The 15801-nt window shown below is 38.2% G+C and overlaps 1 protein-coding gene across 1 annotated transcript in view; it reads left to right on the top strand.

The window, feature by feature from the left end:
• DOCK8 (dedicator of cytokinesis 8) overlaps window positions 1-15801 on the top strand; it is a 64867-nt gene that overhangs the window by 13252 nt on the left and 35814 nt on the right. Inside the window, exons 12-19 of the mRNA XM_066568791.1 lie at window positions 373-535; window positions 7679-7796; window positions 9483-9553; window positions 10240-10378; window positions 11880-11981; window positions 12706-12801; window positions 13908-14142; window positions 15080-15244. Of these exons, the coding sequence (XP_066424888.1) occupies window positions 373-535; window positions 7679-7796; window positions 9483-9553; window positions 10240-10378; window positions 11880-11981; window positions 12706-12801; window positions 13908-14142; window positions 15080-15244 (1089 nt within the window). The remainder of the gene's footprint in view (window positions 1-372; window positions 536-7678; window positions 7797-9482; window positions 9554-10239; window positions 10379-11879; window positions 11982-12705; window positions 12802-13907; window positions 14143-15079; window positions 15245-15801) is intronic.

The following is a 15801-nucleotide window of genomic DNA, read 5'->3' as shown; positions in this document are numbered from 1 at the left end:
GAGGGGGAGTAAGAGAGAACTGTATTAGACAGCACACCTTTTGTTTGTCTCCCAGACAAATGTTATGTTACTTGTGCGTGAAAGACACTAGAACATCGACCAGCATATAATATTCCTTCTTTCTTTCTATTTTCTTTGAAACAGTACAGGGTAGACAAGAAGCTCTGTGTTGCCCTGATTGTGACTGGGTTGTATGTAGGCTACTTTTTCTGTATCTTTCTGTACCTATTATTTTCTTCTCATGCAGCCCAAGAACCAGTTCTTTTTTCTGCACCATTGCTATGTAACCTTACATATTGTTTCAATTTTTCTTTTATTATAGGCTGATAATTTTTTATATTTTTGTTAATATTTTGTGATTTGATTTTAAAGGAACTCTTAAAGTGGAGATTTCCCCAGCTCCAGAAAACATTGGTTATTGTCTGACACCAGAACTACTCCCACTGAAGCCATTTTCAGAAAACCGTAATCGCCCTCACAAAGAAATTTTGGAATTCCCAATTAGAGAAGTGTATGTTCCCCATACCATTTATAGGTAAGAAATAACATATATTTTTAACATTTCTTTGAAAAATGTAATTCAGATTTTTTTTCAGAAGTAAAAACTAAAAATATTTTTTTAAAAGGCTAAACACAATGTGTTGGGCTGATGATTTCATCTTCCTAGCCATTACAAGATAAAATACCTGCACAATATTCCATAATGAGTTTACTAATCTAATTGTGTTGTCTTTTGATAAATTTTCTATAACATTAAAAAAAAAAATTCCTTTAACAATTGTCATTGATTTGGCATCTATCATCTATCTATCTATCTATCTATCTATCTATCTATCTATCTATCTATCTATCTATCTGTTCTCTAATGTGTTTGTTTGGTTTTGGGCTTTTTTTTCCAGTAGATTTTATTGTAGTTTATCACTTCTGGTAAATTTTTATGCTCAGTTGTTTCTATTGTTAATTTGAGTCATCTGAGTATCTGAGGAAATAATGTGTTGCTCTATGAACTTTTCAATTATGAATGAGCACTCTACGCTATGTAATTTAATTTCTTTAAATCTGTTCTGTTATGATTGTTTCAAGGTGATCACAGTAGTCAGTAGCATGCAAGTGAGCAATTCCAATAATTTATTTCTCAATAATCTGGAACATGTGAATGTCCTATAAGAAATTAACAGCAGAAGAATATGTTTCAAGATGTTTGTGCAGTATTTCATTGCTAGTGAGTGGTGTTATAGTAATAGCTAACAGTAATTCTGATGGGCGTATTGCAGTATTATAGATACAGAAATAACTTGAAATAATGACTTTCATCAGACCATTGTGTTAGTCAAGACAAGGGAGCTTCTGACAATGATAGTAGATGGTGCTATTCTAAGGGGGATTTCTGATCCCTAAAACAGTAGCTAGATACTGTATTATGTTAGTGGCAAAAATAAGAAATTGTTGTGGCTACCAATAAGGAATCAAAGAATGAAGGCACAGAATAAAGCGATGTAAAGCTTACTCGTTTCTTGCAGTAGAAATTAGCAAAGAGCCAGCTCTCCCACCTGCTCACCTGACCCAACCCAGGAGGAAAGAAGAACGAGACTTGTGGTTCTGTACAACTCAGAACTGCCCCATGGCAAACTAATTTATTCTGGGGAGATGATCCACACCTTCACAGTAAACTAGAGATCTGTTTGGCTGTTGGTGACACCTGGATTTGTGTCTCAGCTTTACAGGAAAGCAAAAAGGAAGTGGCAAAACTTATCTTACAATAACAACTTGCAGTGTGGTGTCAGCAGGAAATAAGTAAGCCAGTTTGGCTATAGCCTCATTAGAAGTTTTGGAGGAGTTACTCCTGAGCTCTGCCATAATTCAGTGGAATTCAATCTCCTAAAGACAGCTCACAGCACCAGTACACTAAAATGCAGAGATTCTTCTCTGTGTATCAAATAGATAGAATTGGATGGTGGTAGAACTTTAATGCAGACATTTCTATAGGGAAAATAGTTTTTATAGAATTGAAAGTGGAAATGTAAATGAATGTGAGCCAAGATGCCTTTTTTTAGTTCAATGAAAAAATAAGACAGAATTTTAACTTTCCTACTCGTTGTCTGGCCCCAGTAAGTGTCAATTCCAATGTGCAGTCTTGCAGTGTCTAAATGTTTGGTTTTGACAAAAACTATTAGCAACTACTGTGTTTCTGAGCTGTAACAGTTGAGTCTGCACAGAATATTCTCCCTTTAGTTCTCATCAGGTTCTCACTTCTGCAACTAGACATAATAAGTATAAAAGCCACCATGCCAACAATTAACTTGTGCTTCTCCTAAAGCAAATTTGGGTGTCTCCACACTATCCTTCTGTTGCCAGGGTGTCTGTATTGAAACCATACATCCACATTAGAGGAAATGCTTGCTATCACTCAACAGTCACATTTTTTCAGCAAGGGTTCACACCTTACATGCTTAACCTTTCATTTTAAATCTCCATTTTGATTTTCACCCTAAGTAAAAGTCATGGCAACAAGACAAATTAGGATTTGGTCAGTCTAACTTGTAATAATGAAGACAAGTTCTATAAAGAATAGTTGCCTTCATTAATCTTTACATTAATTAGCGAATCAATGGTAATCACACAGCTGACATACATAGGTGATGTAGGCCAATGAACATCTAGTCCAACTGTAACCTGGCCATGCCAAGTCCACCACTAAACCATGTCCCTTAAGCTGCACATCTACCTGTGACTGCACAACTTCCCTGGATAGCCTGCCAAAGCTTGACAGTCCTTTTGGTGAAGAAATACATCTTAATATCCAATTTAAAGCCCCCTGAGCCTCCTTTTCTCCAGGTTAGACCCTCCCAGCTCTCTCAGCAGCTCATCAGAGGACTTATGCTCCAGGCCCTTCCCCAGCTCTGTTGACCTTCTCTTTGGACACACTCCAGCAGTTCTGTACCCTTCTTAAAGTCAGGGGTTAAGAAATGCACACATGATTTGAGGTGTGGCCTCACCAGTGCTGAGTACAGGGGGACAATCCCTGCCCTGCTCCTGCTGGCCACACCATTGCTGGCACAGGCCAGGATGCCATTGGCCTTCTTGGCCACCTGGGCACTGCTGGCTCATGTTCAGCTGCTGTCACCAGCACCCCCAGGGCCTTTTCCTGTGGCAGCTTTGCAGCCACTCTGCCCCAGCCTGTGGCACTGCCTGGGCTTGCTGTGACCCAAGGGCAGGACCCAGCACTGGGCCTTGTTGAGCCTCACACCACTGGCCTTGGCCCATGGTCCAGCCTGTCCAGACCCCTCCATGGAGCCCTATGACCCTTTGCTTAATTTAACTGTCATGTTAAACTCAGTGCTTAGTTTTCCATATGGTGAATGCAATTTTGAGTCTGAGATTAAACTAACCCATGAGGAGTAACTCTGAATTTGTAATAGAGCCAAATACAAAGTGTTTCATGTTATTTTATTCCCTTTCTTCTAATCTGAAAAGTAAAATCATGCTGTCTTACTTAAGCAATTTGATAGTATTTAGTCATAGATGTGAGTCATGGCTTGCTAGGGCCTTAAAGGTGATTTAATGTTTTCTAATTTTTGGATATAAGTCTGCAAACCATTTTTTTTTCACTAGTGCTATACGTGTAGACACTGGCGGGGGGAGGTTGTCTAAGGTATTTCAGAGGAATGAATTGTTGATTTTTTTGCTTTGGTTTGGGTTGTTTTTTTATGTTTTTTGTTTGTTTAAAGGTTTTTTGTTTTTTTGGGTTTTTTAAAATAGATTTTTCCTTTGTGAAAGGAAAAGTGGAGCCTTCTGTTATAGTCTTTGAACTCAGGTCTTGCAAGCTTTTTTTTTACTGGTGTAATGCCATTATTTTAAATGATGCTATTTCTGATTTATGCCAGAGAGATCAGCCAGCCCACTTTCTTTGTGCACTGTGAAATTGAGCACTTCTTTTTGTTGTGTACTTACATTTCTTTAATAAAAATATTTCCCTGAAATTGTCAAAACATTCCAAGATTTATTTCTTTCATACCCCTCTATTTTTAATAGGAAAAATCATATAATTTAAAGTTTGTTTGTCATTTTATTTTCTCATTAAATATAAATGAAAATGATGCTGTTTACTGCCACTATGAAATGTTGGTGCTGAGGAAGAGGGATTTGTCACATCACTTCAGCAGTTACTCAGCTTAACCAGGCACAGGAAGTTCTGTCTTTGTTAGGGGATTTTTGAAGGAAGAGGAAAAAACCCCTTTTCTTTGCGGTTTCATTTTCATTTAATTGCAAACCACTTAGCAATGTTCTCAGACTTGCTGTAGTCTGTAGTGTGAGGTGGAGGCCTATGTTTTGGGGGTAATCATTCCACCCCATCCTTGACTAGTTTGAAGTGAGGAAAGGTTATTCATCAATAATGAATAACGGTGTCTCACTCCTGTTATTGCTCTCACAGTGCTATTTACTCCTCTCTGCCTCTCTGCCCGTGGAATCCAGAGAAAGCATGTTCACTACATGTTTGAGTCTTCTAAGGGCCCTTCAGTCTAGTTTTATATCTGTCCACCAGCTCTTCAGATGATTCAAAATTTTAGCAACATGAGAAAAATCATTCAAACTATTTTCCAAATTACCCATCCTAAGATACGGCATTTATGACTTTTACACATCCTCTTGTTGAAGTTCTGTCACTGTTCTATTTTCCTAGTCAATGGCTGACTAGAATGGGTTTCCATGTTTGGTTAAGCATTTATGAGGTGCTTTTTAATTTTTAACCATTTTTTTTCCTGAAAAACTCCCCACCAAAATTGTGAAAGAATCAACAAATATTGAAAAGTTTAACTAATGGGTTCATGAGCTTTTGTGTCTAGTACCATAAGTTTTAAATGTCAGTGTTAATTCATCCATCACTCCTCACCTACAGAACATTCCTGGTTTGTATCAGTAGGGACTACTTGCACATATGTTGAGTTTTGCTCTGTATGGAATTCTCGTCACAGTCATCAGTGAAGAAGCCTACTATTCATAAGAAGTTTGAGAATGTTCATAAGAAGTTCATAAGAAGCTAAGATGCACTTGTTGACACCTCACAGGAGGTGTAATCTAGCAAACAGAAGGATTCTTTTATGTGCACATATGCACAAGCAGTAGTTACAAACACTAAATAAGAATGGTCACAGACTTGAAACTCTGAATAGATTTTATTTTGGCAGAGGATAGGTCTGTCTTGCTTTGCCCATGGGAAGCGATTAAATCACTGCTAAGTCCCATGAAAACGTAGGAAGGTCAGCAAATTTGTATGAGAATCGCCGCATTGTGTCCTGTGCCAGGTTAGGGGGACCCTTAGCTTTCCCAGCAGGTAACTGATTCTGGAATAGTCTCTTACCACTCTTTTGGGTAATTCTCTGACCCACAGAAGCTGTTGGCATCTGTGCCTCACCCTCTTCTGGCCTTTGGGACTGTATTCTCAGGGTGTTCAGTATTCTGGGTGTACTGCCATGGCTTTAGTAGACTCATGCTGTCCCTTGAACAGCTCTTTTGTTTTTTAAGCGCATCTGACTGTATCTGGAGGTGGAATCATGCACTTTTGAAGGGAGAGTGAGGGGAGAAATTTGATACCAGAAGTATTTGCTGCAATATGTTGCTATAATAGTTCTGCTCAGTGCAGAACCTTGGGGGAGATGCACTGCCTTCTGGAGCCCACCACATCCTTATGTGCATCCTATTTGTCCTGTTATTTAAAAGACAGCAGTAGTTGCTGCCCCAGTGCCCCTGCTAACTGCCATGTGAAAATGCTCCTTGTCTCTGCTTCCCCTCAGGCTTTTGGAGTGTATGGATGGAATGCAGGCAGTAGCACTAAGGCAGGGGTCAGCAGTGGGTTTACAATTCATACCTGTGTGAGGGAACATTTTTGGATCATCATTGCACCTTCCTGCTTGAGATGTCAGCCATCACTTTCATCTCTGCAGGATATCCAGAGTCAGCATTTGCCTCTGTTCTTCCTCGCTGCTGATGGGTTTAGTACACATGTAAGCAAGATCCCTGAAACTGCTTCCGCATAAATGGCACAAGCTTTACCTCTTCAGTCCAGTATACTTGCTGGAATCATTATTCCTCAGTTATGTAGTCAGCAGAGAGCTCTCTGTGTTTTTACATCTTTCATCTCAAGTCACTTCTAAAAGTAAAATCCAGTGCTTAGGTACATTATACAGATTTGTGACATCTTGTCCTAGGCTGCAGATTAATGAAGCAATGGCTGTATTATTCAGCCTTCCCTACATGTATTTCTTCGCTTCTGGCAGATGTAGTATTGACAATATCCTTCATTTAATATGTCAGTCCCCCAAGTATAATTCAGTAGAGGTTACCAATATATTTCACTTAGCTCTTTCACTTAGCTTTCCTTAACATGATCTGGGAGAGAATTTGGCAAAGCAAAACTTGTAGATAAGGTAGTAAGGAAAAGAGTGCACTAGTGTGACAGGCAGAAGCACCATTCTGAGTGAAGGGAAAGGCAAGTTAAAACCAATTTCTTTTACTAAGGCATGCCATGTAGCACATGTTAGTTGAAAAGAGTAGCTTGGCCTGTGTAATTGAACGTGTGTCATGTTGCAACAAATGGAAATCAGAAGAATAAACCACAGTTTTCCTGGTCTTGGGATACAGTATATGGAAGATGGACTGTCTGACCTAATGACAATATTCTCCAAGGCTGCTTGACTTTTTCAGCTGGCGGTGGTACTGAGGAGACATCTGTGATAAGGAGAGTGCAATTCTGTGTGCAGCTTCTGACTGCCACAGATGAAAAGAAATCATGAAAGTTCATGAGTAGTCTTCATTGTTTCTCACTGAAAGCCAGCATGCTTCTTCCAACACTAGTCTTATTCCTTACACTCAGAGGACAAGCAGTGAGAAACCTATAGCAGATGGGAAAACAAGACAGCAAATAGTCATAATCATGATTCCAGAATCTGTGTATAATCCATACCTACCTGAAATCTCAGATTTGCCATAAATTTCCCCAGAGAAAAATCTATTAATTTTTTTACTCTTCTATTGGAATTGTACATCAGAAGACCACCTATGCTGTCACATTCCCCACAGAAATTAAAGGTGCTTTTCATGTTTAGTGATACATTCATGTACGGAAGTTAGTAAACAGCAAAGTATGCTATATTTCAAAGCATTATTACTAATAAGAGGTAGCTTATAGAATTATTGTTTCAAATTTTCCTATTTATATTTACTCAGGTTCATTGATACTGCTTTTTGGTTTGTATAATCCAGAAATAGATGCCTTCTTTTTTTGCTATAATCTGTGAATGTATGAACTTCAGTTGTTGATATCCTTGTTTTTTATCACCTCTGAGTGATTCTTTCTCCTTTCCAATATCTGATTATTCATATCTGAGAGAGGAACTGCTGTCTCAAGAGATTCCTGCTTTTTATTACATCAAGCAAGGATAATAGTTTGTAACAGAACGTAGCTTAGTGTAGGTGAGACCTTAAATATAGGATGTTCTATGTGTCACACTAAGAAATTATATTTTATTTGTGGACTTCTGAAATTGAGTTCTGACAGATCTTTCACTATGTAGATGGAATTGAAGGACCAGGAGAGGAATGAGCAAGGTGCTAATTTGTGCACTTAATTTTCAAACAGGAATGCTTGCCATTTACAAATTCTTCCTTATCTTTGTTCCAGAAATCTCCTCTATGTTTACCCTCAGAGGCTGAATTTTGCTAACCGACTGGCTTCTGCAAGGAATATTACCATCAAGATCCAATTTATGTGTGGTGAAGACCCATCCTGTGCAATGCCGGTAATAAATGCTGAGATTTCTTAGGAGGCTTTTGTTTACCTGCATTCCTGAGAAACCTCTGAAGACAGTAGTCATTATTTATTTCCCATCACCACAGCTTCTTGGGAAGCCTAACACAGAGAGCTTGAGAAGCTTTCATCCTCATACTAAAGCAGGGCTGTGCACCTTACCCACAACAAAAAAGACTTTTTTGTGATTCTAGTGGAACCAGAAGCATGTTGCTCTCTCTTATCTAAATCTTCCTACCCTATTTTCAGAAGAATGACATAATATCACATCAGTATCATGCTGGAATTTCTAAGGGTAAAATTCGCAGAGCTTCAGAGACCTTTTAAGAATGATGTAGTCTGTTTTGCAGGGTAACTCCTCTGTATGCACTGTGTTTACACAAGTGCCGGAAGGTATTACGCTGGAAGGTAAAAATTGGGATCTTCTTTGCCTGAGCATGAATGGGTGCACGATTATGCAGTGTAGGTTTCCATGAGCTTTCCATGTTTGAAACACACTGTGTATTAGGGCATACATGTACACTCCTAGCAGAGCAGACAGTCCTATCTGTGTTCAGGTTATTCAACATTTCTCACTGTAAGATCCTCTATTCAACTTTACCAAGCTTCAGAGGCTCAGTTTGACATGTTCCAACCCAGATGCCTGCTTCAGCCCGATTTTTTTTTTTATGTTTTCAAGACATTACTATTGGCTACTTGAGAATGACATTGAGATGAAAATCTGTGATTTTATGTGTTGGAGAAGGAAAACAATGAGTGGAAATATTATGCTGAGGAAACTTTAGTCCAACAATCTGTTGGACCAAGGACTATAACCCAACCAGCCTTTATCAGTGTGCTGACATTGTTTAGTATATACTTCACAGCCTCGCTCCACATAACCTGTGGACCTGAAATCAGAGCATCAGTAGTGTTTCCCAAGCTAAATTTCTTCTAGAGCTAGAGCTGTGCCATGTGAATGTAACACCTTCTTTTACACAATACTGCATTGTTGGTTTCCTTAAACTCTGCCCTGTGTTATAATTAGGTTTTGACAAATGGTTAGGACAGACACAGTTCATCTGTCTTCTCTCTCCACTGCAAGTGATCTGCCTCTCAATACATATATAACAGCTTGCACAATGCAGAGATTCTTGTCTAAACTCATCTCCCAGGGCTACCTTTAAATTATTTGATTTCTAGGCCTTACCATAGACATGTATCTTAGGAAAGCAAATCTAGCACCAGAAATGCCTATTTTTCTTCATTGATTTTAAAGGGACTTTGGACCTGCAAGGTAAGGTGAGATGTATCTCACCTTGAATGTGCAGGTTACAACTGGAAAGCAAAACTCCTAAAAATACTTTTTATTTAACTTTTTAGCACTTAGATAAAGGCAGTGTGACAACGTGTAAGTGGCTTACCATAACTTTTTTCCTATGATTCCTAAGCTTTTAGTTCATGACTAAAGAATGTGATGTGAGGTAGTCAGTGACATAGAAATAAGTCACTGCTCCATTTTCCTGGTGTTTTACCCTGAATGGAGTGTAGGGAAGGTGCTTGGTAGTAAGACATTTATGCCAACAAGCTAAGATAAAACTGAGGAGTCATTTTAAGTTTTTAGGTACTGTCTTGAAATTTACACAAGATGATGACAAATAAGTGCTATAGTCCTGCTTTTCTCTTCTTCTTAATGTAGGTAATTTTTGGGAAATCTTCAGGTCCAGAATTTGTCCAAGAAATATACACAGCTATCACATATCATAATAAGTAAGTGTTGTTACTATCTATTCATATGACTTAAGAAGTATTAATCATGATCTCTCTACGTAATAGTTACCCTACATAGTTCATCAAGGAATGCCATTTTAAACATTTATGTTTTGTGCAATTTATGGTCTCTTATTTGGATTGCTACATTCATTTGCATAAGTGGCTGTTGCAGAGGTGACCTTCACTTTTCTTGTTTGAAGCTTTTTAGTAGTTGAGAATATTCCTACTGTGATGATTCAGAAGCAGGAACAAGAAGCAGCACAACTTTTAAGATCATTAACTTCAATGAATTCATAGATCCAAAGGAGCTGAAGGAACATTCTTGTTCTCATAAATGAAAACTTGGGATTTAGGATTTGCAGAATACTTATGCAAAAATCCAAAACAGAGATTGAACCTAGAGATGGGTGGAAGCTGAATCTGTCCAGCCGATCCTGTCTGTTTTCTTCTGATTCAAAGCTGTAGATTGTTCATAAATATGACTTCCAGATTCATAATGCATAAAAATATTTCAAGTTCATAAAAATGTGTGTGTGTATATATATGTATACTTTGTTTAATTCAGCTCTGTTTTCAGAATTTATCTGGTTTTATAACCATAGCACCTAAAAGCCATCTGGCAAATTTGCCTCTTGCTCATTCTTACAATTACCTTGGGAATGTGCTTGGCATTTTTTTAACAGATCCCCTGACTTTTACGAAGAAGTGAAAATTAAGCTGCCAGCAAAACTCACAGAGAAACACCATCTACTGTTCACATTCTATCACATCAGCTGCCAACCAAAGCAAGGAGCATCTGTTGAAACCCTCCTGGGGTATTCAGTAAGTTCCATGTGGTACATAAGAGTGGGTGTGTGTGGGTGCGTGTATGTGCATGTCTGTGTGTCTCCCGTGCAAGCTCTCTGCTTGTCAAGAATTTGGTCATTTATTCCTTTTCTGGTTATGGCAATACATCAAAACCAGTGGAAGATCTTAGTGTGAATTCATAGAAACTATATGCCACCTGAGATGTGTTACATCCTCATCCTATAATTTTACTGTTTTAACTGTCTTTAAACTTATTGAATTCACTTGAATCAACCGAAATATGCACCTAAATATTTGTGACAACATAGCATGTAGTCTCATTCTGTTAGATCCTATTTATTGAAAAAATAAAAAGCCTAAACCATACATAATTACAATTATTACTGTTACCATGTCCATACATGAGGTAATAGCTAATGTAATATTTTCATTTAGATTTTACATGGCGCTTCATTTCTGCTCTAAATTGTCTTTTATCCACATAAAAATTTAAAAACCAGAAAGACTCTAAAAGCTAAAAGTGAATTCTCTTGCCTTCTTTATCTTCATGTTGAGATTAGAATGTCTTAGATTAAGAAATACATGTTGTAGCATAGTCTCTCTGACCTTTTTCTTTATCAAACAGTACTTTTTACTGGAGAAATTTTCATATAAAAGGAAATAATTGAGGATGACGTTTTCAGATTTGAAAACATCCTACAGCTTTGGTCAGCAATTGAGATGTGGAGCCAGACAAGTACTTTCCATGAAGTACTCCTATGAAGTTTGGGAGGCCATTGTGTTTGTGTATTTTTGGTTGTTTGCTTGTTTGTTTCTTTGTTAGCTTTTGGAATTTTCAAACCACAGTACTGAGAATCCTTTCAAATGGGCTTTCTTTTATGGGCAGTTATAGTCCCACCAATGTCAGTGAGATTGTTAAGAAATAAATTAGCTCAGGACCAAGATTTGACATAGGTGTGGACTTAATTTTCAAGCTTCTGTTCATCTAATTACAAAATGTTTCTGCCCTGTGATATTCAAATGCCCATCCTCTTTCAGACTTGAATAAAAAATTAAATGTGCCCAAATATCAATGCAGGGATATGAAAAGTCAGACTGGCATGGTAACCACAAGGAAGATGTTCAATTTAATTCCAGCAAAACTTTAGCTGTTGATTTGCTTCAATACCAAGAATCAGTGTATTCAAGATACATGAATTTTTAAATCAAAACATGGATTCCGCAAAATCCTTCTGATAGGATTTATTAGAAAAAATGTGTCACACATGAGAAGCTTTGTGTTTGTTTTCTTCAAAAGAGATGGTTTGTAAAGTAGTCTTATACATTTTTCTACAGTAGCTATCAGCTATCTTTGAATTTAAAATACAAAGAAATGACTGTTGAATGGGTTAGACCAGAGAAGCTTAGGTCAATATCTCATTTGTTGTTTTGTTGACTGTATCTAACAAATTAAATAAATGGGTCTAATCATATGTCATCAGGAATATTGCTGTTGTTTTCTCTTCATTTGTTTCAGTGGCTGCCAATTCTATTAAATGATCGTCTTCAAACTGGACATTATAGTCTTCCTGTTGCATTGGATAAACTGCCTTTACACTATTCAATTCACTCGCCTGAGGTAACAAACAAAATTATTAAAATATAGTATTTTCCTAATGTAGGAGAACAGCATAAGTGTTTTACAAACTAACATTGCTGTCTGCTGTTAAGCAGTGCCTCCTTTTTGTTCTTTAGAAGGGGAAAGTCAAGAAAAGTGTTGTTGTTATTGTCACTGGTGTTAATATTTTATATAACTATACTGTTTTTTTAGAAGTTAGCTGTGCAAGAAAGTTCTTGTGAATTGTCTAATCAGGGATACATTTGTTTCAAGAGTGTCAAGGCAATAATTTGATTTCTTCCACAGGATAATTTGGTTTGGTTTTTTTTTTCTGTGACTTGTGGGAAGGGGAGTAGAAATGGAATCAGGTATTACTGGATGAGAAAACTGCTCCCAGTAAACATGGCATGTAGGAAATTTGCACCACATCACCACAGAATGCCTTTGGCAATGCTTTGACCAGGAAATTATAGCCTTAACAATATCCCATCAGAAGATGTATATTTACGTGGTCTGTGCTAGACATCCAGCTGAAATTGTCTAAATTTCCCTGTTCAGTGCATCAGCTTCTGTACAAATGTCCATGACAACAAGGAGATGCTTAGCTGTCATCCTCTGTGTGACACTGAATTTGGATATCTAAAATGAAGTTAATAGTGGAAATACCCTATAGATCCTCATGTAAACAGACTTTCTGTTTGAGCATTAAAAGGAAGGTGATTCCCATTTTTTTTTTCCATCACAGAAAATTCCATCTCAGACACCCCCTATAAAGTGGGTTGAAGGACACAAGGGCGTTTTCATTGTTGAAGTTCAAGCTGTGTCATCTGTTCACACCCAGGTAATGCATCAGAAGCAACACACAGCTGTAGTTTCATTTCAAAGAAAATTCAGGTGTCCAGGCCAATTTAGTGGGTTTATGAAACTGAAGTGTTTAAGTCTACACAGTTTAAAAAAAAATAAATTAGGAGCTATGGAAATAACCTGATATCCTCTGTGAATGAAATCCTTTGGTGAAATTAAATCTATTGGTGGAAGTGAACAAATGAGCACTCCTGGCAGCAAGTCACATGGAGCAATAGGGAGCCTGGTGTCCTCTCAGCTCAGCAGGGGTCTGCTCAGGATGTGACTGAAAGGTGCTGGCAGGGCACAGTGCCAGTTTCTGGACTCTGCATCTTCTGTTCATAAAGGCTAGTTCAGACTGTGTGTCCACACCTCCAAAGACATAGCTCCTCCCCACCTCCATTGACAGGTCATACACTGCCAGTACGTGTTAAGCAGCTCACTTGTCAATGCCATGTGCTCTGGGGACAGAAGCTTAGTGCTGGGTGAGACCTCAGTAATTCCCATCATTTAAATGCCACAGGAAATTGGATCTTTGCCCATCTTACTGAGATGCTGGTTTGAGACAGATCAGCTTTGTTTTGTTTCTGCTGCTTTTCAGTGGCTCTTATCCCTTATCCCTTATTCCATTCTAGTTAATCCTGGTAAATATGTCCTAACAGCTGAAGCCCTGTGTTTGAACCAGTCCATCACCCCTTTGCAGCATGTTTTTTAAATACAAGAAGGGTGTAATCATATGGCACATAACTTGTAGGTAGCTGGAATTCAGGTGTAAGTGGCAGAGGGACTATGATGTGACAGAGTTTTATCAAATAGAAGGAAAAGTCTTTTCATTAAATCAAGTGATCAGTTTAGTGAGGGCAATAACTTTCCTGCCTTTAAGCTGATCTCACCACAGTCTGAATTTGAACCAGATGAATAGGAGTAAACAAAGCACTGTGACAGCTGCTTTACAAGTTGATCACTCAGAACAGCCACTACTGAAAACCAGAAGGGCAAAAATCTTTCCTTTCATCCCATGAGGTGGTATGATCAGGCTTTTCTTAGGTAGAGCTAGCCTGAAATATATCAACTTTGTTAACTGTGAGTGCACTGTATTTGCAGGACAACCATCTGGAGAAGTTCTTCACCTTGTGCCATTCTCTGGAAAGCCAAGTGACATTCCCCTTTCGAGTGATGGATCAGAAGATTACAGAGGCTTCATTGGAGCATGAATTGAAACTCAGCATTATCTGTTTGAATTCTTCACGCCTTGAACCTCTTGTCTTATTTTTGCATTTGGTACTAGATAAACTTTTCCAGCTGGCTGTACAGCCTATGGTCATAGCTGGCCAGACAGGTATTTACTGGTGCATGGTCTTCAAGAGGCTTTGCAAGCAACCTAGATATATGGGGGGAATGCTTGCTGAAATATTCAGACTTGGATTTAGTATTTAGGGTAGCACACTTCAGAAAGAGTTGTGCTGCTCAAGACAGAGTTTGACTGCACAATTTAATCAGGCTTAATGGAGTTGCTGCCTTTTCTCCTTTCCCCCTACATTTGAGACTCAGTCTCTGGTTGGAAGGTACATTAAACTGTAGTAATTTACTTCTCTGAAAATATAGGTCAGAAAGTGGGTTCTTTGTTTAGAATTAAGTTGTTTTGCAAGTAAAACACCAGCAAAATCATTATCCTACAACTGACATTGCTGTCTGCATCATATCCTCTGCTCAAAGATCTTTAGACAGAGTTGAGTGAGCACAAACCTAGAGAATATAATAGTGAATACCGATTTTTGTTTTACTGAGATGCCAGTTGTCCATAACATATGTTAAATCTGGAAAAATGGCATACTTGCATGCAGTGGTTTAGGTAATTTCCTATCTCATTCAGATAATCAAGATCTGTCATCTACTACAATATCTGTGCTAAAGCCTGCTAGCTTGGATGTGTCTGTCAGCTGGAGAGTAATGAGTCTTAGTATTCTGCAAGAAGATAGTTTATAGGAAATGTGTGAAGGCTGCTAGAAATGTAATTAACAGTTTTATGTAGCACAAAGTGAGAGAATACCAGTGATTTAGTTGAAAGTCAGTGGGTCTGCTAAAGAGTGTTTATTGGCCTATGTAGACTTTGGGTCTGGTCAGGCATAGCAATTGCTGTCTAAAACTCTGAATTTGTCAAGGACTGAATTGAACCTTGCAAGATTAGTTGTTGATTCAAATAATGACCTCACTTAATGATGTTATTAATTATGTACCCTTCAGTGCTGACTCTAATTCTTGCCTTTGTTTCACAGCCAACTTCTCACAGTTTGCCTTTGAGTCTGTGGTTGCAATAGTGAATAGTCTCCACAACAGCAAAGAGCTGAGCAAGGATCAGCATGGAAGGAACTGTCTCCTGGCATCTTATGTGTACTATGTATTTTGTCTGCCAGACCCACAAAGAGAAGTGGTCAAACCAGGTATTGTTGGTGTAAAGGTTGCAGGAGTATTTTTTTTTCTTGATATATGCTGTTCAGCATGGCACTTTTGAGAGAAGGACTTAAGGCATTGATCTTTAAGATAGCAAACACAACCTCTCAGACCCAGACTGTGTACCATTTAAGCACTAAGAGGTAGGTCAGGAATATCAGCACTGCAAAGAGCAATATGAATTTGCCCCTGATAATCTCCATCCCTCAGTTATTAATTTAAGATGAAGGGTTGAGGTGAGAGGTTTCCATAGCTACAAACTGTTGTAGCTTCATGAAGATGAATGCAAGAGAGATTGCCTAAATGGAAACTTTTTCTAGAATGATTTCTTTCATAAGTTAAAATGGCCTTAAGATGCCAATTTCTTACTGACCTGTACATAAATAAATTACTTTCCATGCAAAGTAACCTACTGCCAAGTGGTATTGGGCCGAGCTCACCCAATATCTACTTTGCATTAAGTAGATTTTACTTGTCATTGGAGGATAAAATACTGTAAGACCAGCAGGTTTAAACAGGTGATCTTTCTCCTCTTCTCAACCCGGGT

The sequence above is a fragment of the Molothrus aeneus genome, chromosome Z (assembly GCF_037042795.1).
Source record: "Molothrus aeneus isolate 106 chromosome Z, BPBGC_Maene_1.0, whole genome shotgun sequence".
Classification (NCBI taxonomy): Eukaryota; Metazoa; Chordata; class Aves; order Passeriformes; family Icteridae; genus Molothrus; species Molothrus aeneus.
This window is presented reverse-complemented; position numbering and strand designations above follow the sequence as displayed.